The sequence below is a fragment of the Mauremys mutica genome, chromosome 5, assembly GCF_020497125.1.
Source record: "Mauremys mutica isolate MM-2020 ecotype Southern chromosome 5, ASM2049712v1, whole genome shotgun sequence".
Taxonomy (NCBI): Eukaryota; Metazoa; Chordata; order Testudines; family Geoemydidae; genus Mauremys; species Mauremys mutica.
Window position 1 is genome coordinate 55999474 of NC_059076.1, and position 27528 is coordinate 56027001.

The following is a 27528-nucleotide window of genomic DNA, read 5'->3' on the forward strand; positions in this document are numbered from 1 at the left end:
AAACAGGAAAGATGAATTGCTGGAATAGTGAAGGGGGTGGCAGTGTATGACAGAGTGCCTGATTCACTGCTTTACGGTCAAAAATTCTAGAAGGAGTTCTGTCAAACTCAGTCTAGAGAGCCAACATCCCATGACTGAGAATTCTGGCAAATTCTCTTTGGGAAAAGACAAAGTTCAATAATTTAAATAATTTCAGAAAACCCTGCTTTTAAAGACCTTTGTGGTATGTACAATAACTACATCTTGATTAATTTTTTAAATATAAGATAGAAGCAAACAACTCTCTTGCAGTATGCTGTTTATTTAGATCCTAGTGTAATTAAAGGTGTCCAGCTACTTATGACTATAATAAAAACTCAACCCTTCAAAATTATCTGTAAGACTAATAAATTTCATGATAAACATAAGAGATTAAATATTTTATTTTCAAGAGGCAATGTACACTTAGCAAATATTTTGTCAACCGGGATTAGGCTATTCTGGCTTGGAACATGAGAACTATAAAAGTTTGAAAAAGTTACCTGTACACCATTTTACTTCAAGTAGATGGGAAGTCTCTGCATTCAGATGTAAAACATGCTATGCTATCTATTAACCAGTGTTCCTATGAATGATACCTTGTCAAATAAATTACTGTAACAAATGCCTAAAGTGAACATGTGACCACAAACATATTATAAAGGTAGATCATTTACAATAAAATGTGTTGCTAGCACTGTATTTATCATACAAAAAACAACTATTGTATTTAGTTCTGCACAGAAAAAAATGACTGGCCATTTCTTTAGGGCTGTAAACTGTTAGAGATGCTACATTCCACTTCAGGTGAAGTGGAAGCAGCTGATTTGTGCTAGAGCTGCAAAATACTATCATCGCATTTACTATTCATGTTTTAAAAAACATTTAGAGCCAAAATGACCATCAACCAATATTAACTAGTTTAAGAATATCAATCTTTTAAATCAGATAAAATTGCCACTTTACTTTTATTCTAAATTCAAAAAACCATCTAACTCTTCAGATTACTTTTTCTATTTTTTTTGGAGGAAAAATGCTAAATTTGGGAAGATCAAGGAGGCTGGATATGGAAGCAGGAAGCTATGTAGTAATAAAAAAATGGACTTAAGTCTCAGTAACTTGCATGCTGTCAGGCACACCAAAATGGCATGCCAAATTTCTATAATCAGGAACTAAAAATACTAGTTGGAAATAACTCAGTCCTTTCGTACTCTTCTTTTGCGTATTGATTTCATTGGACCATCTCCAGATCCTGTGCTTTCATCAGCTTCTTTCATCTGGAATAGAAGATTTTGGTTTAACTTCATCAAAACAGCAATCTAAATTTAATTATGGCAATAATGAGAGGTATTTTCCTTATCCCAATCACATTGTCTATGGATAAAATACTGCAACACTTGGCAAGTGTTACAAAATGCACAATAGTAAAGTCCCTTTCCTCAGCCTTCAATAATCTTTATTTCCTGTCCTATAAATAGAATATAAAAGATGAGTATAAACTGAAGTTTTATCCTTAAAAGCCTCTTTTCTTGCTTAATTTACTCAGTAGTATCTAAAGAAACAACTTCAGTTGCAGGGTCATGAATTCAGTGACCTTTCCCCCCCCTTAAAGTACAGTCTGCACTCAATCTGCCCATCATTTCTTACTTTGGAGGTTTTAGGTACTCCACCGCTGCATTACACAGGGAGACAAAGTAAGCAGCATGGGACTGGCCAAAACAGATATCGGACTTAGTGCTTCCTAATTTGAAAACAGGTAATTACCATATCAGAAGTCCTCCCAAGAGGAAACTCCTATATGGGCCAATGTATTGCAACCCTACTTCCCAGCAACACCCAATGGCAGGCCTGTCATTTTAATTTAAAGTTCCTGAGCTATAGCACTGTCTTAGCAATGATAATCAACAGTTTGAGAAATCTGTGAATGAGATATTAAGAGCTAGTCATAATTATAAAAATGTTTGTATATCCTGGTAATAACTGGATAAGATATGCAGAAATAAGAAAATCTGAAATGTTTTGGAAGACTTCAAAAACAAGGCATTAAGAGATTTGCTACCGGCCAAAGTATCCAACACTTTCAGAACTGCTAAAAGAGTGGCTAACTATATAAAACTGTACTCTTCTTTCAATCTCCCTGGCACAAACCCTGTCAACACCACCAAATTCTACAGAAAGTTAGAAGTTTTAACATTAGTATCACTTCAGCCAAACTCAGAGGAAGGAGTTCCTTTTCCAAATCACAGCAGGCTGCTTCCGAACACATCATTTACAAAGCTGCTTTCTGCTGTATGTAGCAGGGGAAGCTGTAACCACAGATTTTACAAGCCTATACAGTTCTAATGCCTGAAATAGTAAAATATTCAAACTAATATAGAGAAAACATCCAAATTAGTATGTGGACGGGGGTCTGGTTTTATGGATAAATTGGAGGAGGAAAGAAGGATGTGGTCACTATATCCCCTGTAAAACATATTTCCCTGAAACGATCAAATTCCTGCTTTTTCTCCCACTGTACTTATTTGCAAATCTTATTTGCTGTTCTAGAGTAGCTCACCTCATCCTCTGAGCCAGATTTATTTGATTTGTCACCTTCTTCCTGACTTCCTTCTGCAGCTTCATTCTCTTCATCATTTTTATCTTCACCTTCACCTTCTAGAAGAGAGATTAACATGACGACTCAGTAGATGGACTATTTTATGCAAAGATAAGTGAGAAAACCAAATACACTACTAAAGCAAAACACAAAAAAATACACCAATTTCAAATTTTAACCTGGGCCATTTTATATGCAACTGTTCAAACTAACATAACCCTCTGATACCAGGGTTAGAGATTTCTTAACATCAACTAGTGCAGGGGTTCTCAAACGGGGGGTCGGAACCCCTCAGGGGATCGTGCTTTGCCTCCAGCACTTCTAATTATGTTAAATATATAAAAAAGTGTTTTTAATTCATAAGGGGTGGGGGGTTTGCACTCAGCCTCTCTCTGTGAAAGGGGTCACCAATACAAGTTTGAGAATCACTGAACTAGTATAAGATCCATTGTCAAATTTTAGTACCCAATTTTCACAATTTCACCCTAGGCTCTTTTTTATGCCAGCAATTCAGACATTCAAACATTTATTGCAACTGCAAACAACTGTTGACACAAAAAGGAGGAATCTACTCCTTAATCTCTAACTCTTTTAGCAAATGGAATTTTAGTCCAAAACAGAGATTGGATGATTTATGGGACAGACAATGGAATTATGAGTATCATACGGAGTATAGTTAAAGTTACCACTCATCCTTGATGGGTTTCCCAAATCCCCTATTTTGGCCTTCAAAAAAACAACCTCATAATCAGAAGCAAGATCCTAACAGATGAGGGCACACCAACTCAAAGCAGCACCAGATCTTGCTGTACAGATGCAAAACCTGCAGACATATCTCCACTACAATGATGATCAATGCACTCCACAACACACCTATCAAAATTGATGGGTCCTACACGTTCTTATCACATGTAGTGTACATCCAGTGTGCAAATGCCCCAACTACAGTTATGTGGGTGAAACAAGACAATTACTACACTCTCAAATTAACTCATACAGAAAAATGATAAAAAAAATAACTAACTAACTACCATCACCTTTGGGCAAACCCACTTCACAAAATTATCTCTATCTCTGACCTCTCAGTCCTTGTTCTCAAAGGACACCGGCAGAACACATCCAAAAGTCGGGCCTGGGAACTAAAATTGGTACCTTTGCTAGATATAAAAAATCATGGACTCAAACACTGGATTTATGGCTCATTACAAGAATCTGTAACCCACTAACCTTCTTTTGTCCTAGGAGTGCAGAGGATTAATTGCCCACTTCACCTGGAATGGTTTCGATACACATATTAACTCCTTATGCTTAACGATCTGCTGTTCTACCTTGTATTTAGCTGTGACACTGAGTACCTCTACCAGCTCTATGTAAACTCAAAAGTTTGTCTCCCTGACCAACAGAAATTGGTCCAATAAAAGACAATATATTCCTCACCTATTTTGTCTCTCTAATATCCTGGGACCAACACAGCTACAATATTGAAATCAACATTAGTAATAAAAACGTAGTTCTTAGTGACAGACATCCATGTCAGAAAAAATATTAACTGGCACTTGTTGGTAGTCTCAGCAGAGGTGCCATGAACTGAATAGGCATGGACACTTAAATCATTTTATCCTCTCTGGCCTGATCTACAGTAGGAAATTTTGACCCATAATTCACTACCAGTTCAACTCCAGTGGTGGAAATAGTAATGTTAACAGGTATTAAGTGTTTTTATTCAGAGAAGGGAAAGATGACATGGTAGGAACACCTGATCCCTGTCTGCACCATAGTCTCTACCAGTGCTACCAACAGTAGAGTTACTACCAATAGAAAACAACATGTCCTTGTATAGATGCAGACTTAGAGATATTTACTTAAAAAAATAGCTATATAACTGTAGGGATGGTGTGGCAAAACACCACTGTTCACATTCTGTCAAAAAGACTTCAGTTTTTAGTGCTGTCAATCCAGCACTTTGCAGAAGTGCTAACATCATTTAAAAATTATTGAGAAAAACCTAAACACCAAAAGTAGCAACTGGCAGAAACTGAATAAACAGGATAATTGTACTATTTGTTACTGATTACTTAATAAATAAGGATCTAATTGTCCCCTAAAAGTTGCACATGCATCTTATCCTCCATGGCAGAGTTACCTCCTTTCCCTGGATGCTTCTTTAGGTGTCAGGAGCTCCATGCAGAGGAATGAGGGCAAACCAGGGGATGTGTGGCCAAATCAAGTTATCACCACCCACTGGCCCCACAGAAATGTCATATTAAAGTAACAGAAGAGCAAATCACAAAGTTGAGGAGCCCCTTTAGAGATAACATCCTGCCAGCAGCCACATACACCCTTAAACTGAGGAGGTCTACTTCAAATGCTTCTGCTGTTCGGAATTGTGCTGTCTTGCATGGAGGGGCAGGAAGTTTCTCTCATAGGCAGATCCCAGGAGATTTAGGACTTCATAGGTCAAATCAACACCATACTCTCTATCCAGAAACAAAGACGCATATATTGACTCTGCAGATGTGACAGCTATGGTCAAGATCAGAAGTAGAAAACTAGTAGTAAATTATATCATGGTTGCAGATTCCATATAAAGCAGTCTGATAGAAAGCCTTTTACATCTCTGCAGTGGAATTGCTGCCCATCAGCCTGAAGTATTAACATCAGCAAGAAGGTGCAGGAAGCGAAGGAAGGAGTAGAGGCCATTTTCAAGCCTGGGCCCAGATTACTTCCCTTTCTCAGTACCTGAGGGAGGCTCTTTCCTTCCTTTCTTCTTTTTCTCCTTTATCATCTCTTTTTTCATCTCCTCAATTTGTCTTCTTTCTGTAGGAAAGGCAGAATCAGGGAAAAGCAGAAGCCATGTGCTCCATGCTTTCAGGCATGAAGAGGCAAAAGAATGGTGTAAAGGGAACAAAACCTTCTCTTAGGTATGAAAGGTTGGTTGACAGGTTTTTGCCTGCTTCTTCCTGGTAAGTGGAATCATGAGTTTCATGTAAAGAATAGGAAAGTAGGGAAAAGGAGAGCTGTATGACAAAGCCTTTATTTTTTACTCTCAGAAAGCACAGAAGTTGTCTAAAGACCTTTGAATAGACTACATGTCTAGAAATTAAAGACTTTTCTTTAGTATGTGTTTAGTTACTACTGGGATTTTAGGCTTTAAACACTGGATCCAATGAGTCTCCTTGGTGTAACAGTACTGACCGTTAACAGCCATTCCAAAGACAAAATTCGTAAACAAGTTAATCAAAGAAGTTGTGTGATTCAAGTTAGTTTTTCTTTGCAGTTGGCACCACATGTATTACACATTCATTCCAAAATCTACTTTGATAATGCTAGTCAGCTATCAGAAAAAGATCCATCTTTTAATAATGTTTCAGTAGTATTTCGAACCTCATCAGAATAAAACCAGAAAAAAAATCTTGAATGACATTCTGAGTATCTGAGTTGTACAGCTTGATTCAATGCATAAGGATTAATGCAGATTTTAGAATTAAGACTGTTTTCCACAAAACTAATCTCCTTTCTGCTAAAGGGAAACATCACACTACAACGCGAGGAAAATCCTGGAAGTTTAATAGATTGAGATTATTTTTACAGTATGAAATCTGTAGTCTAAGAAATACGATTCTTTTACTTGTATCTTTAAAGCAAGTTTCATCTTCATGGTATTACATATGAAGTCACATCTCATGAGTTTAACTACGTAGAACAGGCCTGAACTGGGCTGCTGTGAATGTACTTTGGAGGGCAGTCATTTCTATGGACTTGCAGGGCAGTTGGCCATTCCCATAGGATTCCTAGCAGAGATCACATGACAGAGCGGGGGTGATCAGTGTTCAGCTCACTCTTCCTGTTCTAGTCTTAGACAAGGCAATGTGGGCTGAGTATGATTAGTGAGCTCTGTACTGTTCTGCTTAAATCCCTGATATGCAGTGTAGTTGTAGCCATGTCAGTCTCAGGATATTAGAGAGACAAGGTGGATGAGGTTATATCTTTTATTGGACCAACTTCTATTGGTGGGAGAGACAAGCTTTAGAGCCACGCAGCCCCGTAGAAGAGCTCTGTCTCTCTCTCTCTCATCAACAGACGTTGGTTCAATAAAATATTACCTCACCCACCTTGTTTCTCTAAACTCCTGGTGGCATTTTGAGATGCTGGCAGGCTGAACCATTCCCCTCTAGGACAGAAATAGATAGGGGGAAGAGAAAAGAATGAGCTGAAGGAAGGAGACGATCAGTGGAAGTGTGAAAAGAACAAAGTAGGGAAGTGAACGTTGCAGTGAAAAACGTATATATTAAAAAAAAAAATCAGACTGAAGGAAACCGAAATGGAAAGAGATAAAGGAAAAGGGGGGAAGAAAAAAAGCAAGAGATGCACTAAAATTTCTTTAATAAAACCAATGCAAAGTGCCCAATAGGCCCAAAGTGACAGTGGTTCATAGGAAAAAGGTGTATCCCCTAGAGAAACTCTTACTAAGAGGGAGCCCACACACAGATGCAGCATCGCCTGAACTGGATGGAAAGAACCTGTAACTCAGGAACCCCAGTCTGCCATGCTGATAGCAGTGAAGTGGGCTCTAGTAATCCCTGGTTTCCAAGATGAACTCAACTGGGATACAGTAAAGGGAAGCACTCAATGGAGAAGCAAGGGAGGCTTCTTTATTCAAGGGCAAGGAAGATGACAGTGCCTAGGCTAAAATAAGAGGAAGAATAGAAAGAAAATGCCAGAGGGTCTGGACTAGCAATTGATGCTTATGTCAACAGTACAGGTGGCATGGGGACAGTTAATGCCTCTGATGCCGAGGCATAGATGGAATGTCTCAGTGCTGCCACAGACTGTACCAAAGCACCAGCACTAACACAGCCAAAAGCTATCAATATTGAAGCATCCATCTCATGCAGAGGTGGCCAATGGTAAGGCATTTGACACTGAGGTCACCCACCAATGCCAGAAAACACTGGCATCAAGAGGACACAGACACTAGTGTGGACACAATCTGATAATCACTTGCCTCTTGACTGTTACTTCCTCAATAAGGAGTGAAAAGAGTAATACTGAAAGAAAGTCTTTGGAAGGCTTAGTCATCTGAAAGAACTTGACAGACACCAAGACTGTGCTCAAGGAAGGCACTGACCCCTCTTCTTATATACAACTTCAGGTGAGAGGAATGCTACCATGAAGTGAAAAGGTATCAGAATGGTTTAAGAACACTCCGTATTGGATCTAGTGGCATGGGATGTTTTAGCTAAGTCTAAAAGTATTTCAAGGCCTGATGATCTACTGGTTTCTGACTTGGCAGAATGAGACTGAGATCTGTGCAGGCTCCTAAGGCAGTTCAATGCCAGCAAATGACACCCTCATAGCTTCTGATAAAAAGTGAAGTAGCTGGCAGCTCTCCAGGATTGTGAGAGAACAATTTGCACATAGAATAGTTAGGAACAAGAAAGAGAAACCACATACGTTTAATGATGATGGACAAAGTGGCATAGGAGAAGCATAGCTTAAAGCCACAGATTTGCCAATGGTCATCTTAGATCTGAAACGATGCGAGACCATTTCAATAGCATCTTAAGAGACCAAATATCCAGAAGGAGTATAAAGCCTAACGTTATGCACAACTAACTATATTTATATATTAGAAGCATTAAAAACTTTCTCCTAAAGGAAGAAGTTGATGAAAGACCAAAAGACACTGTAGCGTCCCTGCTTTTTGCCTTGCTTGGTCAGAAGGAACTGCAGGGCAGTTAGGACTGTGCACTCTTGCTCGAGGGTGGAGAAAAGAAGGGCAGAAGCAAGGTGTGCATACAGCCCCAGCAGACGCAGCTATTCAAAAAAGGTCAAAGAAGAGTAGACTCCAGGCAGGCAATGGTCAAAGAACTACTTATAGTAAAGTAACACATTTTTTTCCCCCAGCCCTATTACTCTACAATAGCTGGTTTTAAGAACTGGTATTATTCTGCCTGGAAAAGCAGTCTATAGCTATTTGAATTTTGACATGTCTACAACCAGAGTTTGTTTGCTCAGCTTACCTTCTACAGCAATATCTTCATTTTCTTTTTCTTCTTCTTCCAATTCTGCTTCATCATCTATTTCCCCTCTCTCTTGTTCTAGTTCTCCCTTTGTAACTGGCTTAGAGACATCCATTTTTTTGTAGTCAATGTCTTCTTCTATTTTCTATAACAAATTAAACATTTACATTTTTAAATAACTGATATCTAACATTTATTTTCTAATTTGGGGGGATTTTGTAAAGGCCTACTATTAAAACTAAGATTTACGATAAAAACCCAACTGATTTTATTTGGAAGTGATTTTTCAATTATGTAAATTTATTGCTACTAGAGGGCATTAAGGTCAAACAAATTACGGTACTATCATTAGGAAAAAAGGTGAAAATAAACTCAATTTTTCTTTTACCTTGGTTGGCCAGCAGAACAATACACCCAATCCTACAGGCAGTGCTAAAGTCAAGATGTAAAGAACCCAAAGCCATGGACGGTCTTCTGCAGCAGTCACCAACTGACTAAACATACCAGGCTGCAGAAAGAAACGAAGAACGAATCACTATAATGAATAAAGTGACCTAGCATATATATAGCTCACTGCATTTTTCAAAGTACTGTACAGACATTTGTTAATCTTTTGGGAATTTAGTGCGTTTTTTCATTTTCTTTACCAGCTATAATGTTGCACACATGCACTCTCTCTAAAGGGCAAGAATATTGTTTATTAAATATTAAGGGACAACATTTTGTAAACTTGCACCATTAGAGATCTGCAGATATAAGAAAAGGAGCCACACACAGACAGAATACATGATCACTAGTGGGAGCCCAAGCACTGAAAGCACAGACCAGCATTTGAGCTAACGGAGAACTCTTAGAGCTCATCTACACTGCAGGGTAATGTGCTCTATGGAGGTGTGTTTTCTAAAGCACACTAATGTGTTGTGCATTAATTGGTCTGTGTAGACCCTTCTGGTGCAAGCTAAAGGTTCCCTAGTGCCCTTTAACATAGTACTGTTTCAAAACAGCATTATGTTAAAGCACACCAGCAGGGTCTATGAGGACCAATTAATGGAAAACATTTTAGTGTGCTTTAGACATTATACCTAGAGTGAACACTTTACAAAGGTATGATTTCTAAAGTGCACTAGAGTGCATTACCCCACTGCATAGACAAGCTCTTAGCTGTAAGAAAGAGGCTTTGTAGTTGCTGGGCACAGCCATTAGAGACAGTTATGATCATATAAAATAGGCCAGTGTATCATGTGCACATCTTGTGACATAAGCTGGAGATGTGTGCACACAGGATTTCAAAGGTGCTGGCTGTCTCCAGGCAGTGCATTTAAAGATGGATATGCACATGAGGACAGGATAGGGGACATGGATTTGATAACTGATGCACACTGTATTTTCAGAGTTGTATAATATGTGCTCAGAGTGACGAAGGGCCTTAAATTTGCTTGACAGTAGATTTGCTACATGACCAGTATCCTTGGTCATTTATCCATTCCTAGAGAGATTACATATTTAGAGTGAGTATGCTATCAAGGCTTTGAGTCTAAAGATCCTACTCTTACTTATCAAGGAGTATTGAAATCTAGGGGTGAAATCCTGGCACCATTTAAAGTAAATACGAGTTTTGTCATTGACTTCAGAGAGATCAGGATTTCACCCATATGTAAGCCAAGTGCTTCAAAGACTTACATTTGAGAAGAGCGTAGATTTGGAAAAAGCTAAGCAGTCAAACTAGAAAGATTTAGCACGTTTCTCAGAACTGTTATCCACTTTGAATAAAAAGTAATCAAATCAATATATTGTCTACATTAACAGTAAAATCTTCTAGCAGCATATTTCCCCGCTTATTTTGGCTACTATGAGTATGGTAAATACTACTGTATACCTCATTAGCACTAGCTACCAATTTCTTCAAGCCCCAGCCATCTGCAGCCCATCGATCTGCCACTTCCTTTTCTGAACAGATGATAAAATTATCGAAGTATATATCAGGGGTCATAGACCACAGCTCTAAACCAATAGCACTGACAGCAGTCATTTCAAATGGGTGAAGATCCTCAAAATAATCTGGGTTAGGGATTTTTTGAGGACTCCAGATCCCCTGTAAAAAGAAAAAAAGTCATTAGAGAGATGCTACTAAAAACATGAGCAGTGAATCACTTTTTTTTAAAAAGCCAAAAACATATGCCAGTTAGGAAGGGGAAGTTAGTTATCCTTCAGAGAAGCAAAATCTTGCATGTCACTTCCCTAGAACATGATAGACTGACCACCTCTAAGTCTTTAAAATGTTTGCTCCCTAAGAGTTGTGCTAGTGGTTGGTAGCACAAAGCACCTACATCCCTTATGCTACTTGTGGGCTCATCAGTGATTTGACACCACTGCCCTTGGAATCTTTCAGTCAACTGTTCACGGATGAACACAAAACTGTTCATGGCCAATTACAAAAATTAAAAATTGATTATAAAATCTTGAGATAAACAGCAAGACCAATAGGCTTTACATCTTAAATCCTATGGTAATCAGCACCTCAAAGAGTTATCTTAGGAGCGGTGAACACATAAATCCTCAAAAATGACCTCTTCAGAGAAGCAGGATTACAAGTTAAGAAAGAAACAAGTACTCTCCTTCTCCTAATCCTTGTTCTCCAAGATATGTTGCATATGTTCATTACACTGTGGATGTGTGTGCATTTTGTGTACCAGTGCCAAAGAGTTTTCCCTACTGGTGCCCACAAGAGTGGTTCCCAAACAGAGAATATAAAGGGCAAGCTGCCCAGTCCATCCTTCAGTTCCTCTGCACCAGGATCCTGATGACAGACTTTAATGCATTGGGAAAGGATGGTGGGTCGCGTAATGGAAACTTGCAACATATCTTGAAGAATCTTTAGTTATAAGATGGTGAGTAACTGTTTCTTTGAGTGCTTACATAATTCCATGACACTGTAGGTGACTTCCAAGTCACTACCAATGGAGATGGAGCCAGGAGTCCCATCAAACGAACTGTAGAACCAATTTTCTTCTCCATTTGCATCTCCCCTTGATGCAGCTGTAACTGCAAGGTGTCTAGCAAAAGACCACGGACCACATTGCTGACCTGCAGATGTCCACAACAGGGACATTTCCCACAGATGCTGTGGAGGCCAAATCCTCTCTGGTTGAATGCACTGACAGATTCTCAGGAGCTGTGATGTCTTTGGCAGCACAGCATATGATAATGCATTTAGAGTCATTATGGTCTAACAGTGTGACCCAACCTTTATGCTGCATAGGTTATGAAAAGCTGGGAAGAAACCCAAACGGGATTTGTTTTGCCTAGGTTAGGACAAGACTAGGGCTCAGCACACATCTGAAGTGTGCAGCTATCGTTCATCCCTGTGAACATGTGGCTTTTCAAAAAAGACTGGCAAATATATAGACTGATGTAGGTGAAAATCAGACACCATCTTGGTGTATAGCCTAAGATGCACCTTGTCCTTGTGGAATACAGTGTATGGGGAACCCATTATGAGGGCATGCAGTTACTCAACCCTTCTAGCAGTAGTGATGGTCACTAAGAATGCACTTTTGCTGAGAGGTGTAATAAGCAGGAGGTTAAAGGCTCAAATAGAAGACTTAAGAGCTGACTGCACTGAATCCTAGACACCTGCAACCATTATGATCAGTTCAAAGTTACTGCTGTTACCATAACTCTTGCCACAGAGTTTGGTGCATCCATGGAAGCTTGCAGAGCTGATCAAGAAACCAGACAGCCTTCCACCAAGAAGGTCTGGAATGATTCCCTAGAGCTTTCAGGCAATTTATTTAAAAAATGAGACAGACTCCCAGTCTGAATAGTCATTCCAGGCCAAAAGGACATAGTGGTTGGCATAATCCCACAATTCAATAAATCTCCCCCCCCCCCAGAAAGGTCTAGCTTTTTTGCATCCTTTTCTTTGGGGGTAACCTTAGCTTGATCTTGATGATGCCTTTCATTCACAGTGGACTATATGAACAAAGGGAGCAGGGTGTGAACACAACAGCTTGGACCTTTGGGATGGAATCTGGTATTTGCACTCCATGCACTTAGCCACTGGTGGAGTAGATGAGGGGATTTGCCACAGTGACTTGATGGACTACACTACGGCCTAATTTATAAGAAGGTCTTCATCCGGTAATAATGATGATGATTTATTCAGAGGAGACAAGGCAGAACCCTCTTGAGGTCGATCTTGCACTGCTGAGGCAGACTGCTGTTCCAAGGCAGGTTGGGAAAGGTCCATCAACTCTGTGTCCAGAGGCTATTTGGTACTGACTATTAGTAGTCTCTCAGTACTGGACAGGGAAGCCTCTGTCGTTGGCAATCTGCTTCCACGAAGACATAAATGTTGGTCTGAATGGAAGCATCCCTCAAGACATCCAAAATACCCAGTGAGAAGGCTGTTATGGTACCAGAAGCCAGTTGTGCATAGACCAAGCTTCTCAAATCGCTGGAGCCCCTCTAAGGCAGATCATATTCTGTGAAAGCAGGAACAGGTTCCAGAAGAGGCCCTGGACTCTCTGAAATGAGAGACTTGGGAACCCACTTCGGACTCTGATGAGGAGTAATAGTACTCTGAAGGCCAAAGCAGAGCAGTACCAGGAGGAGTCCTCAGAGACCAGGACAGGGATCTGTGTTGAGACTGAGGTCACTGGAAGCAGCAGCAAAAGCTTCCTGGCTATCGGTACTGTGTGATGAGATGGAGTCAGTACAAGTGGTCTAGACAGTTTCTGGGGAGGCTGATGAACATGACACCAGCTAGATCCATACTAGACCATATTGTCGGTGCTGATAAGCATGGCACATGCCACAGTGCTGGTACACAATCTTCATCCTGAATCAGTGGTGAATGACAGTACTGAAAGGCACAATGGGGTCCTTACAGCTGCAAAGGCCTCTTGCATTTTCAGCACAGAAAATGATGGCTGCCCTGCTGTAATCAGCAATGGCAGATCCACTGCTGTCACTGATGAACTAGCGGCCTTGATGGTCTCAGGATGGGTATCAGAGTCATTGGCTCATCTGAGACACTGTGATAGTGTCAGGGAGCAGCAAGCCAAAAGAGAGACACTACCTTCGGTACCAGAGAAAGCTTCTTTTGCAGAGGAGGACTTTGAAGAAACCAATGCCATCTTCTTATGCTTCAGAGGCTCAGAGGGGTCCAACCTCTTATACCCCAAAGAGGACAGCCCCAGGGAAGGGGATCTCCTACAGCCTCTGTCTGTTGGCAAGGCCAGGGGAGAACTCATAGAAGGAGCCGTCAATGAGCTCCCTTGTGCCAACCGAGGGGGTTCCAACTGCAGATAATGAACAGCCTCCATGAGAATATATTTAAGGTGCTCTTCTCCCTACTTCTTTGTTTCTGCATTTGAAGCCGTGGCAGATAGGACACCCGTCTCTAACATGACCTTCACCCAAGCACTTTAAACAGCAATATGCAGGTCATTATCAAGCATTGGCTTCCAAAAGCCAGAGCAGGGCTTAAAACCATGGGACCTTGGCAAAGGCTCCCCCAGTATCAGGCAAAGCCTGGAAGCCTGCCTGATCAAAATAAAAAGAAAAGCTGAAGAAAGATGTCCAAGATGTCCAAAGGACGAAACAACAAGTACCGCTAGATAAAATGAGCTAACTATAACTATAAGTAACTTTGTTCACAGAGTAATGAAGATGTAAAGCACAGAAACACTCCACCTAATAACCACAGACAATAAGAAGCAACTGAAGGACAGGCACTGCAGCTCCACCTTTTATAGAATCATAGAATCATAGAATTCAAGATCAGAAGGGACCACTATGATCATCTAGTCTGACCTCCTGCAAGATGCAGGCCACATAAGCCGATCTACCCACTCCTTTAGCAAGCGACCCCTGCCCCATGCTTCGGAGGAAGGCGAAAAACCTCCAGGGCCTCTGCCAATCTGCCCTGGAGGAAAATTCCTTCCCGACCCCAAATATGGCGGTCAGCTGAACCCCGAGCATGCGGGCAAGACTCTCCAGCCATACCCTCTGGAAAAAGGTTAAGAATATCATATAATTGACCCATTGTACTATTTACCAGTGTGGCACCTAATTGACCTATTGACTAAGCCCGTTATCCTATTATACCATCTCCTCCATAAACTTATCTAGCTTATACCCTCAGTTCAGAGCACAACGTGGTCAGGTTGCATCCAGAGTTGCCCCCATGAGTACTGCTAGGGAAAACTCTCCAGCATCTCTGCACAAGATGCACACACATACCTATAGCGTAATAGACATATGCAAGCACTCAAAGAAGAATTTCCTCTCCATATAAAGATACTATCTTTTCAGAATTCTTACTCCTGGAGAATAAGTAGCTCTAGGAATTGCCAAAAAGAAAAAGAAATGTAACACACACAGTAACAACACAGCATAAAAGAAGATTGGCAATAACAAGGAATAAGAAAGCTGTTTTTTTTAATAAGTAATCTATATTTGCACATAATTATTTTATATACACACCACTTGGGAGAAGCACAATCTCTCTCATAAAAGATGGTTACTCACCGTTGTAACTGTTGTTCTTTGAGATGTGTTGCTCATATCCATTCCAGTTAGGTGTGTGCGCGCCGCGTGCACGTTCGTCGGAAGATTTTTACCCTAGCAACACTTGGTTCCTTCTTGCCGGCTACTCCGACAGTGGGGAAGGAGGGTGGGTCTGGAATGGATAGGAGCAACACATCTCGAAGAACAACAGTTACAACGGTGAGTAACCGTCTTTTCTTCTTCGAGTGATTGCTCATATGCATTCCAGTTAGGTGATTCCCAAGCCTTACGTAGGCGGTGGGGTTGGAGTGAGATGTTGCAGAATGCAAAACTGCTGAGCCAAAGGCTGCATCATCTCTGGACTCTTGGACCAATGAGGCCAAGGTGTGGACGGAGGACCAGGTAGTTGCACAACATATCCCCTGGAAGGGTATGTGTGCCAGGAAGGCAGCAGAGAAGCCTGAGCCCTGGTGGAATGTGCAGTAAGGTGGCTTGATGGAACATGGGCCAAATCACAGGAGGTGCGGATGCACGACGTCATCCGAGATGAAATCCTCTAGGAGGAGACAGGTAGGCCCTTCGTCCGGTATGCCAGTACGACGAAGATTTGGGGCGATACGAAAGGGCTTTGTCCGCTTGATATAGATTGCGAGCGCCCTACAGACGTCTAGGGAGGACAATTGTTGCTCCCTTCGCGATGAGTGTGGCTTCGAAAAGAAGACCGGAAGGAAGATATCCTGGTTGATATGAAAGGCCAACAGCACCTTAGGGAGGAAGGCCGGACGTGGTCACAACTGCCCTTGTCCTTGAGAAACACAGTATACCGTGGGTCCATCGTGAGAGCCTGAAGCTCGGAGACTCGTCTGGCCGATGGAAAGGCTACAAGGAAAAACTGTCTTCCAGGACAGGTATGTCAGCGAGCATGTTGTCAGTGGCTCGAATGGGGCAGTCATAAAACTGGTTAGAACCAGGTTGAAGACCCAGGTTTTGGTGGGGCCAGCTGGGGGGTATAAACACTCCAAGACCTTGAGGAACCTAGAAACCACAGGGTGTAAGAATACGGAGCGGCCACTCTCCGCTGGGTGGAAGGTAGAGATGGCTGCCAAGTGTACCCTTAATGATGGCCGCGCCAGGCGCTGCTGTTTGAGAGACCCGAGGTAGTCCAAGATGGAATGGATCGGGACCTCGGTGGAGAAACATTGTGCGTTTTGTAACAGCAGGAGAAACGCTTCCACTTGGCCAGATACGTTAACCGAGTGGAAGGTTTCCTACCACCCAGGAGAATCCTGTAGAACCGAGGCAGAATAACGTAACTCGGATCGGTTTAGCCACGCAGCAGCCATGCTGTGAGGTGCAGGGATTGGAGGTCTGGGTGGTGAAGCTTGCCGTGAACCTGCATTATGAGGTCTGGGCAAAGAGGCAGGGGAATCGGGTTGGCTACCGACAGGTGTAGCAAGCTGGTGTACCAGTGCTGCCTGGGTCATGCTGGAGCGATCATGATCAGGTGCGCTCTGTCCCTGCAGAGTTTTAGCAGGACCCTGTGAACCAGCGGGAACGGTGGAAAAGTGTACCGCAGATGGCTCATCCACGGCATCAGAAAAGCATCCAAGATCGAACCCGGGGAGAGGCCTTGGAATGAGGAGAACTTCTCTCTATCTCTGTTCCCGCGAGAGCGAAGAGGACTATGCGGGGAAAGCCCCACTTCTGGAAAAACAGAATGGATAACATCCGGAGGAATCGACCACTTGTGAGACAGGAAGAATCTGCTGAGGCGATCCGCCAGAATGTTCCGAACCCCTGGGAGTAAGGACGTTACCAGGTCTATTGATTGGGCTGTGCATGAGTCCTGGAGCTGGATAGCTCTCTGCAAAGAGGGGAGGACCGTGCTCCTCCGTACTTGTATATGTAATACACGGCCGTTGTGTTGTCCGTGAACACCGAGACACAACGGCCTTGCAGGTGCTGCTGAAACGCCTGGTACACAAGGCAGACTGCTCTCAGTTCTTGGACATTGATGTGCAAGGCCAGCTCTTGAGCCGACCGCAGGCCGTGAGTGCAAGACTGACCCAGGTGAGCACCCCAGCCGAGAGATGGGGTGTCCGTCATGAGGGACCCCGAGGGGTGAGGTGGATGGAACAGCATCCCTGGACACACCAGGGAGGGCATCAACTCCCAGTCGAAGGAGCCTAGGATGCTCGGGGGAATCGAGACGACCATGAGTATGCTCTCTCTGCCCAGGTGGTACACCGAGGTGAGCCACGATTGAAGTGGACGGAGGCGAAGCCTGGCATGTTTGGTTACAAACGTGCAGGCAGCCATGTGACTCAGGAAACCTAGGCAAGTGCGAGCCAAAGTTGTCGGGAAGGTCCGTAAACCTTGTATAATTGTTACCATCGCGTGAAACCGAGGCTGAGGTAAGCAGGCTCTGGCGAGACTGGAGTCCAGGATGGCCCCAATGAATTCTATTCCCTGTGTGGGAATCAGAGTGGATTTTTATATATTGATCATCAGGCCTGGAAATGATGATGGTTGGCCACAAACCGGAGGTACCTTGTGTGTGGAGGAGAAATGGCGACGTGAAAATACGCGCCCTTCATATCGAGGGCGGCATACCAGTCTCCGGAATCCAAGGATGGGATGACGGTCCCCATGGATACCATGCGGAACTTCAGCTGTATCATGAACTTGTTGAGTTCCCGCAAGTTTAGGATAGGTCTGAGACCTCCCTTCGCCTAGGGGATTAGGAATTAGTGGGAGTAGAACCCTTTGCCCCTTTCGTACTTAGGTACCCCCTCTATAGCTCCGATGGAGAGGAGCGTCCGCACCTCTTGCAAGAGGAATTGCTCGTGAGAGGGGTCCCTAAGAGGGACGAGGATGGATAGGCTTTTGCCCCATTGGTGGTTAGAAGGACCCTGATTTTGGCTTCTTTGGGGTCCTGATTGACGCCTACGACCGCCTAAGCCACGCCCGCTGGCAAAGCCCTGTCTTTGTCTAGGCGCAGGGTAAGAGCGGTGAGGCTGGGGACGGAAAGGTCGGCGCTGAGTCACCGGCGTGTGCATGCCGAGAGAGAGCGCAGAGTGACCCTGCTGCCCTTTAGGCTTTGCAGCCTAAGGCCAGTTTTTTGTTTTTTGAGAACAGGCCTTTGCCATTGAAGGGCAAGTCCTGTATAGTGTGCAGCAGCTGCGAGGGAAGGCTCGATAACTGGAGCCATGAAATGTGCCTCGTGGCAACACCCGAGGCCAGAGTCGTGGCAGCAGAGTCAGCTGCATCCAACGAGGCCTGGAGGGAAGCTCTCACCAGCTTCTTCCTTTATTCCAGGAGGGCATCAAACTCTTGACGGGAGTTCTGAGGAACCGACTCTGTAAATTTGCCCACCGCCGCCCATAGTAGCGGCTAAGCAGGGCTTGCTGGTTTGCTACGCGAAGTTGCAGGGCCCCTGCCGAGTACATCTTACGGCCCAGTAAGACCATTCACCTAGCCTCCTTGGGTTTAGGGGCTGGTGCCTGCTGGCCATGGCATTCCGTCTCATTGACGGACTGGACGACAAGGGAGCAGGGGGTGGGGACGATGTACATATAGGTACCTGTAGCCCCTGGAGGATACCATGTACATGCGTTCGACTGCCCTGCCCGCGGGTGGGATAGTGGCTGGAGACTGCCAGATGATATCTGGATTGGCTTTGACCGCGGAATGAAGGGTAGGGCCACTCTAGTGGGGGCGACAGCCGACCGAATGTCTACGACTGGATCCTGTATCTCCGAGACTTCCGCCACTTGGAGATTCAAATTGAGTGCCACCCGTCTCAGGAGGTCCTGATGGGCCCCCAAGTCGATTAGAGGAGGGCCCGAGGAGTACGCTCCTGCCACCGCCTCATCTGGGGAGGAGGAAGAAGAAAGGCCGGGGACAAGCGGGTCCTGTGCGGGCTCATGGCCCTGGATGACCTCCTGATCCTTGGGATCTGGGAGTCCGGTGGCTGAACCGGGGCTTCCTCCGTACTGGTCGGAGGGGGATGGCTAACTGTCGCCTCTGGCACCCAGTGCTCTGACGGAACAGAGCGAGAAGGGATCACAGGTACGCCTTTGGCCTGATGGCACGCCCAAAATGTACAGGGTGACCACTGATGGAGGTCAGGGTCCTGGGGCTGGGGCACCTGGAAGACTCTGGAGTGCACATCCGAATCACAGACCTGCGCATATGAACTGCCCACGCGGGACGACAGTGATGCATGTTTGGATGGCCATGGAGGAGCTGAAAAGCCCTGGCAGAGTCTCCGTCTCTAGCTGACGACGCTTGACGCGGCACCGGGGATCGGTACCGGGAACGGGAGCGAGAACGGGACCTGTGACCGGAGCGGTGCCGGGAGGTCGACCGAGATCTCGAGGCTCAACATTGGGAGTGGCTACGGGATCGGTGCCGCGAGTACGACCGGTACCGAAGTGGAGAACGGTGCCGGGACTGTGAGCAGCGTCAGCACCTGGATTGGCGACGGGACCGAGAACATCTGGGGGACCGCGATCGTGAACGGTGCCACTCTGCGGTGCTGACGCAGGGTGAACTGATCAAGACAGGCTTGCCGATCGACTATATAACCCGCACCGGCGGTGCCGGGGGTTGAGGCAGCGCAGGCGCTGTCATTGCAATCAACTCCCTCGCTGTGGAAATGTCTCTGGTGTGGAGGGAATAGCGAGCTCAACCACGGTTCGCACCGGGGAGCGTTCAGGCACCAGACTCGACGGCTCTTGCGTGGCCGGAGTCGACGGTGCCGATATTGTCGGTGCCACGGCAGGTATCAGTGCCGGGCGGTCCGACTTAGTATAGTGCTCGGGCTGCGGAGCGGGCGGCTCTGACGCAGCTTAATAGTGAGCTCAACCACGGCTCGTACCGGGGAGCTTTCAGGCACCGGACTCGACGGCTCTTGCGTGGCCGGAGGCGACGGTGCCGATATTGTCGGTGCCACGGCAGGTATCAGTGCCGGGCGGTCCGACTTAGCATAGCGCTCGGGCTGCGGAGCAGGCGGCTCGGACGCAGCAGGAGTCTTATGCCTCTTCATCCTCCAGGAGAGGGATCCATGCCGAGCAGATGGTGCCGGCTACGGCCGGTGCTGAGAGGCCTTGGCGGTACCGGTGATCCGGTGCTGAGGGAGTGCTTCTTGAAGACTGACCAGCGCTCGATGCCGAGGGCGGAGGAGTAAGAGCTGTCGCTCTTAGGAGCTGCTTGAGACGAAGTCTCGCTCCCCTTTTGTTCTCGGCTTAAAGGCCTTACAAATGCGGCACTTATCTGTTAGGTGAGATTCCTCGAGGCACTTAAGAGAGGATCTCTTGTCGGCATTGGCTTATGGCCGGCCGAGTACAGTTTGAAACCCTGTGAACCGAGCATAGTACCCGGCACCGGGTGCAGGGAAGGGGACAATCCCCGAACTCCTGTGAACTATACACTAACTATACTACAAACGAATAAAGTTAACTACAACTATATAAATCTGAACTATATAAACAGAATTAACGAGAGAAACTACGAGTAGCTAGGGAAGTGGAGGTCAGCTAAGCCGCGCTCCACTGTTCCAACGACCGACACGGGCGGTAAGAAGGAACTGAGGGGCGGATGGGTCGGCAGGGGTATATATCCGGCGCCATAGCGGCGCCACTCCAGGGGGCGCCCAGCCGACCCACCGAGTGTTGCTAGGGTAAAAATCTTCCGACGAACGTGCACGCGGCGCGCACACACCTAACTGGAATGCATATGAGCAATCACTTGAAGAACATCATCAGATTTACAATTCAATAGCCTCTAGCATTTGTCCAAAAAATAGCATAACGTATGTTTCTTCCCAGATTTCCCTACCAGCAGACAGCAGCTGACCAATCAGGAGCTTGAACCTCAGAAGCGCCTCTATCTCCAAAAACTCATGTGTGGAGTCCCATTGGTTCATTGTTCACTTCCAGGAGACTGTATCCCATTCTATCAGACTATGACTTTCCCACAGTTATCCATATATTCATATGGCTTGAATGCTTCAATGTCAAACCTTGGAAAGAAAAATCTGACTCTGGGGAAAAAAAACTTCAACTGGTTCAAAATGCTATAGCCTACCTTTGTAGAACATAGATCTCCAAGTACTGTACTACAGAGGTTTTCAAACTGTGGTCCCCAGTAAACTACTGCTATTAAAATATGAGTTGTTTGCTTTTATTTGTAGAAAAAAAACCCAATAATTAACGTTTTTTTTTTAAACAGTTAGCTAATGTTACAAACAACATTTGGAAAGTGGTCCGCTGAGACCCTCAGCAATTTTCAAGTGGTCTGCGGAAAAAAAAAAAAAGTTTGAGAACCACTGCTGTAATGTATGCGCCACCCTGATGCTCTGTTCACTATGGGTCAAATTCAAAGATTTCTAAGGAACTGGCACAAGCCACTTAGCAGACTGCCTTTATCTTTGGAATCATGACTTCCCACATGAACTACGTTCTTCAATAATGACAGAGTTATCAGCCATATAAGTAAAACTCCTGAGTTCAGTAGAGACATCTTTTCAGCAGCTGGCCCATGAATATGAAATTTGCTCCCAAGAGCTCAGAATGACAGGACAAAATGTAACAAACTATCTGACTTAAGTTTTCCCCATATCATTAAAAATTAAAAAGCGAACCCCTTCCTGTTCAAAAGGCACAAAAGATAGGAATCAAAGTCTATAGCCTTTTTAGATTTGATTCATGACTCAAATACCACAGTCTTGTATATAATATGCTCTAAATGTTTGAGTAGATAGGACAGATTCATAACACAGCAGAATGGACATGAACAGAGTAATCACAAGAAATATCAGTGAACTGAGTATAAGAGGTTGACTACCTTCAGACCATGTCTATCCTTTCTATTCTGTTAGTCTGTAGGTAAGCTGTATGACAGGGTAGCTAGTAGCAACCCCCATATTTATATTGCCTAATGATTTCCATTATAACACATTTTTGACCTTGGAGAAACAATACCCTCCACTGTTCGCAGCAGGTGTTTGAAACACATAGGGACAAAGCACTAGAGCTAGCGAGTCATGCCTTTCACTTGTCCCATGAAAATTCTGCTTGGTTTGGCTGAATCTTAAACCATTTAACTTGCTACTTCCCTTCCCTCACTTGCATGCTGTAAATGCTTAACTGATCATGAACATTATAAAGAGCTAGGCCCATGCTGCCGCAAAAGCAGCAATAGTACACACAGAGCTGGGAATGACCAGAAGCCATCACAGGAACTGTAGCACTTTGGAGAGGAGAACCCATGCTGGGTTTCCCCTCCCAGGACCACTTCTGATCCAGCACATCCTTACCTTTCGGAGGCACCACAGTGGGCAGGAGCTCCACCAGCTCCAGTTGAGAAGAGATGGAGCTGGACTGGGCATCCCATAACCACCCCTCTGGACCCAGCATATTGCACCAGCAACCCATCCCTCCTCTCTGGGATAACAGCCTTCTCCTGCTGCCAGCTAATGTAGTTAGTCCTGTAATTCACATAGTGTAAATCTGTGCTGCTCTACCGAAGGTCTGCCAATTAAAAACTCTACTGATGATGCATGATGGGGAATTAATTACACAACAGAGGTTGTCTTTACCTGTTATTAAAACCCAAGGAAATTACATACAGAAAAGCTATGTAAAAATAATGTTATTTTGGTCACAAAGCCAAACACTCAAAAGCTAGGAAATGCCAGATTTACAGTTATCTATGGAACCTTAATTCTGCCCCATTGTGCATGTGTATTCTGATAGTCTTATTACATGATCATTTACTATATTTATTACAAAATGCTTCATTCATTGCACAGGTTGGATGAACAAAGAAGCAGAAGTCAGGATGCACAAGCAACTGTAATCTGCTATTTCTTCAATTTTCAAGTGTTTGAATTTACACTGTAAGAGAAGGTTGCTCACCTTGTGCAATAACTGATGTTCTTTGAGATGTGTGTCCCTGTGTGCACTCCACTGCAGGTGTTGGTGCATCCTAGCACTGTCAATTGGAGATTTTCAGTAGCCATGTCTCGTTGGGGTGCACGTGCACAGTAGCAGTCTTGCTACGCCGCTGGTGCCTCATTTAGCACACACACGGCCTGACCCTTTCAGTTCCTTCTCTACCGTGGAAAATTTAACTTGTACTCTGAAGCAGAGGGGAGGGAGGGTGGGTAGTGTAACACCTACAGGGACATCTCGAAGAACCTCAGTTCCTGCACAAGCTGAGTAAGCTTGTCTTCTTCTTCAAGTGCTGTCCCTGTGGATGCTCCACTTCGGGTGAATGTAGAGCAGTGCCCTCATGAGGACTGAAGGGGCTTTGGAGTTGAGTTTGTTGCTGAGGCTAGCACAGCGAGGCCTAGTCTTGAGCTTGAATTGAGAGTAATTGCTTAGTGGTTCATGAATGCGTGTTCAGAGGCCCAGGTGGCCGCCCTGCAGATGTCTAGAATGAGAACATTGTGTAAGAATGCTATGGAGGCAGATGAAGCTCTTGTTGAGTGGGTTCTGCTGCCTGGAGGGCTTCAGTGTTGTGTAGTGAATAGCACATATGCATACAGCTGGTTATCCATTTAGATAATCTTTGTGTAGATATGGCAGAGCCCTTTGATCATTCTGTTGACACAGAAGTCTAGGGGATTTTTGGAAGGGCTTCATTCTGTCTAGATAAAAGTCTAAGGCACAGTGAACATCTAGTGTGTGTAGGACCGCCTCTTGAGCGTTAGTGTGTGGTTTTGAATGACATGTAGATAAGTGAATCGGTTGGTTGAGGCAGAATGTGGACAATATTTTTGGCATAAACTTAGGATGTGTTCTAAGTGTCACTTTATCCTTGAAGAAAATTGGGAAGGGGGGGGCGCTGAGCCATGAGAGCCCCTATCTCGCTGACTCTGTGCATGGATGTAATGTCCACCAGGAATGCCACTTTCATAGATAAGTGAAGTAATGAGCATGTGGCAAAGGGTTCAAATGAGGCTCTGGTTAGACTTCTGAACACCAGATTTAAGTCCTATGCTGGTGTGGGTTCTCGGATGTCTGAGTACATGTTCTGTATTCCTGTGAGAAATCACTTGGTAATTGGGTGAGCATATATTGAAGTCTCATCTACCTGTTGATGGAAGGCTGTGATGGCAGCGAGATGAACTCTAAGCGAGCTCATAGCAAGCCATTAGGATAATAAGTATTCCAGAATTAGTGGTAGTGGTGCCTGGCTTGCAGATATTTGTTTGTTCTGGCACCACAGGAAGAATCTTTTTCATTTTTGGAGGTAAGTGGTATGCGTGTTGGGTTTCCTGCCATTTATTAAAACCAGTTTTACTTGTTCTGAGCAGGTTAGTTCATCGTGGTGGATGGCTATCTAACTAGATTTAACTAATGCTAACTATACTAAGTAAAGTAACAAACTGTTAAACAAAGGCATGCTCACGGCGCCGTGAGACTGCTACTGCGAACGTTCACCCTGACCACTGATAATCTCCGATCAATGGTGCTGGGATGCACCAACACCTGAAGTGGAGCACCCACAGGGACAGCACTCAGAGTAGAACTTTAACATTACTTTTTTGTATGTAATTTTCTAAAGGAAAGAAAGTATTTTTGTAGTAGTTAGTATCTGAAGGATAGTTGAGAAAACCACACTAGAATAACTGGGTTTATGCAGAAGCAGTTCTTAATGGAGAAAAATACTTTATACAGAAATGCATCAATATTTTCAAGCAGACTTAAAATAAGGTAATTAAGAAGCAAGCTACTTTAAGTAAAAAAACCTGAAGTCAAATGTGATCAGAGCCACGTATTCATGATTCAGATACATAGTAATAAATATGGTATAAAAGCCTAGACAGATTGTTCTACGGATCTCTGAACCTTTTAATGAAGACAACAGTATTTTGTTATTATATTTCATTACTACCTGATAGTTGGGATTATCTATCATTGGTGGTTTCCATTTTCCTTTATAGTTTGGATTGGTCATCATGGGACGCACCCACTCTCCACAGCCAGGTGCAGTCTCACATTTTGGATTAGGGATCTGTGGGGCTTCCCATTCACCATCCATTTCTTCATCCCTGCGGAAGGGATTACAAACAATTGAGCGTTCGAAGAATTCCATTCATATGTTCATTTTAACTCCCATATCTAATCTACACTCAGGGCCTATATATGTTCAAAATTCTGAGGCTACAGAATTTCAGCCCACCCCCTGCCTACAGAACTGTATTACACAATGTAAGCTCTCTAAAAACATTTTTTCCTAGCCTTCATGGTTGTGGAGATAGTCTTGAAAACATGAAATATGAAAATCATCAACAGAGCTGTATTCCTGTATCTGCAGACAGCCTGAAACATGCTTTAAGAGGTGTGGACTGCCCCATTCAATATAATGCATCAAGCTAAAGACGACAATTTCAAATATAGCAAAGAATCCTGTGGCACCTTATAGACTAACAGACGTTTTGCAGCATGAGCTTGCATCCGAAGAAGTGGGTATTCACCCACGAAAGCTCATGCTGCAAAACGTCTGTTAGTCTATAAGGTGCCACAGGATTCTTTGCTGCTTTTACAGAACCAGACTAACACGGCTACCCCTCTGATACTTGAATTTCAAATGTCAGCACTGTTAAGTATTTCAATGCTTATTTTAACAAACATGCACAACTATATGTGCTTATTTTACAATCTTGAACTGCTTCCCTGGTACCAAAAGCCCCAGATGTCTCTTGCTACACATAGCAGCCAAAAGCTATAGCTTCCCCTATGGCAACTTTTACAATGCAGTTGTGCATTGTCAATACAAAATTCTTTAGAACAATGAAAACTAACATTGAGGACAGCATAAAATAAATTTAATACCCACAATTAACAACGAAGGGTCTGCTGTGCAGATTACATTGTCCATTTTCATATTTTATTCCAAATGTGTCTGAAGATGCCTCAGAATTTCCAGTCTGCTGCATCAAAGCACAGCAGACTCTAGTTACCAAAAAGCACAATTTTAGTCCAATTTACCACAGAGTAAATGAGGCCTCGTCTACAATACCTCAGCAAAAAGATCTGCTCTTACTGAGTACAAGTTCTTACCAATCCTCTGGTTTTTCTGCATTGGGATCTGGGATGTATTGTAGTTCATCATCAAGCCAGCCCTCGGGCTTGACAGCATCACGATCTTCTATTTTGGAAGGCTCATCTTCATCCCTTTAATTACAAACTGATATTACCAGGAAAAAATATAGCAGTCTGGTTCAAAATGGCAAAGTTGTAGTCAAAGGAACATAACTGACACAAAAGAGAAGATTTTCAAAGGCACAAAAGAGTGTTAGGCACCCAGCTCCCTTTGTGTCTTTGAAAATCTGCAAAACCAAGTTAAGTAGTTTCAGGTAATATACCTGCTCCCAAATTACCACTGCCAACTTGTGGTTTACAATGACATAACCATTTTTAAAATAGGTTTCTTTTCCTTGTTGCTATGTGAAAGCCCTAGTCATGGAAAACTAACTATACAGTAGTATGATAGAATATCAGGATTGGAAGGGACCTCAGGAGGGCATCTAGTCCAACCCCCTGCTCAAAGCAGGACCAATCCCCAACTAAATCATCCCAGCCAAGCCTGACCTTAAAACCCTCTAAGGAAGGAGATTCCACCACCTCCCTAGGTAACCCATTCCAGTGCTTCACCACCCTCCTAGTGAAAAAGTTTTTCCTAATATCCAACCTAGACCTCCCCCACTGTAACTTAAGACCATTACTCCTTGTTCTGTCATCTGGTACCACTGAGAAACAGTCTAGATCCATCCTCTTTGGAACCCCTTTTCAGGTAGCTGAAAGCAGCTATCAAATCTCCCTTCATTCGTCTCTTCTGCAAACTAAATAATCCCAGTTCCCTCAGCCTCTCCTCATAAGTCATATGCTCCAGCCCCCTAAACATTTTTGTTGCCCTCCGCTGAACTCTTTCCAATTTTTCCACATCTTTTTGTAGTGTGGGGCCCAAAATTGGACACAGTACTCCAGATGAGGCCTCACCAATACCAAATAGAGGGGAAGGATCACGTCCCTCGATCTGCTGGCAATGCTCCTACTTATGCCGTTAGCCTTCTTGGCAACGAGAGCACACTGTTGACTCATATCCAGCTTCTCATCCACTGTAACCCCTAGGTCCTTTTCTGCAGAACTGCTGCCTAGCCACTCGGTCCCTAGTCTGAAGCAGTGCATGGAATTCTTCCGTCCTAAGTGCAGGACTCTGCAATTGTCCTTGTTGAACCTCATCAGATTTCTTTTGGCCCAATCCTCTCATTTGTTTAGGTCCCTCTGTATCCTATCCCTACCCTCCAGCGTATCGACCATTCTTCCCAGTTTAGTGTCATCTGCAAACTTGGTGAGGGTGCAG

The 27528-nt window shown here is 44.0% G+C and overlaps 1 protein-coding gene across 6 annotated transcripts in view; it reads right to left on the minus strand.

Moving 5' to 3' along the window:
* Positions 1–353: 353 nt before the first annotated feature.
* Positions 354–27528, minus strand: part of CLGN (calmegin) — a 63972-nt gene continuing 36797 nt past the window's right edge. The window contains exons 9-16 of one of the 6 annotated variants that reach the window (XM_045019632.1): positions 26226–26339; positions 25057–25213; positions 10514–10729; positions 9026–9145; positions 8638–8782; positions 5354–5431; positions 2576–2673; positions 354–1295 (exon numbers count right to left, since the gene is read on the minus strand). In XM_045019632.1, the coding sequence (XP_044875567.1) occupies positions 1215–1295; positions 2576–2673; positions 5354–5431; positions 8638–8782; positions 9026–9145; positions 10514–10729; positions 25057–25213; positions 26226–26339 (1009 nt within the window). In that variant the 3' untranslated portion in view covers positions 354–1214. The remainder of the gene's footprint in view (positions 1296–2575; positions 2674–5353; positions 5432–8637; positions 8783–9025; positions 9146–10513; positions 10730–25056; positions 25214–26225; positions 26340–27528) is intronic. The other 5 variants (XM_045019630.1, XM_045019626.1, XM_045019627.1 and 2 more) reach the window with 5 other exon arrangements.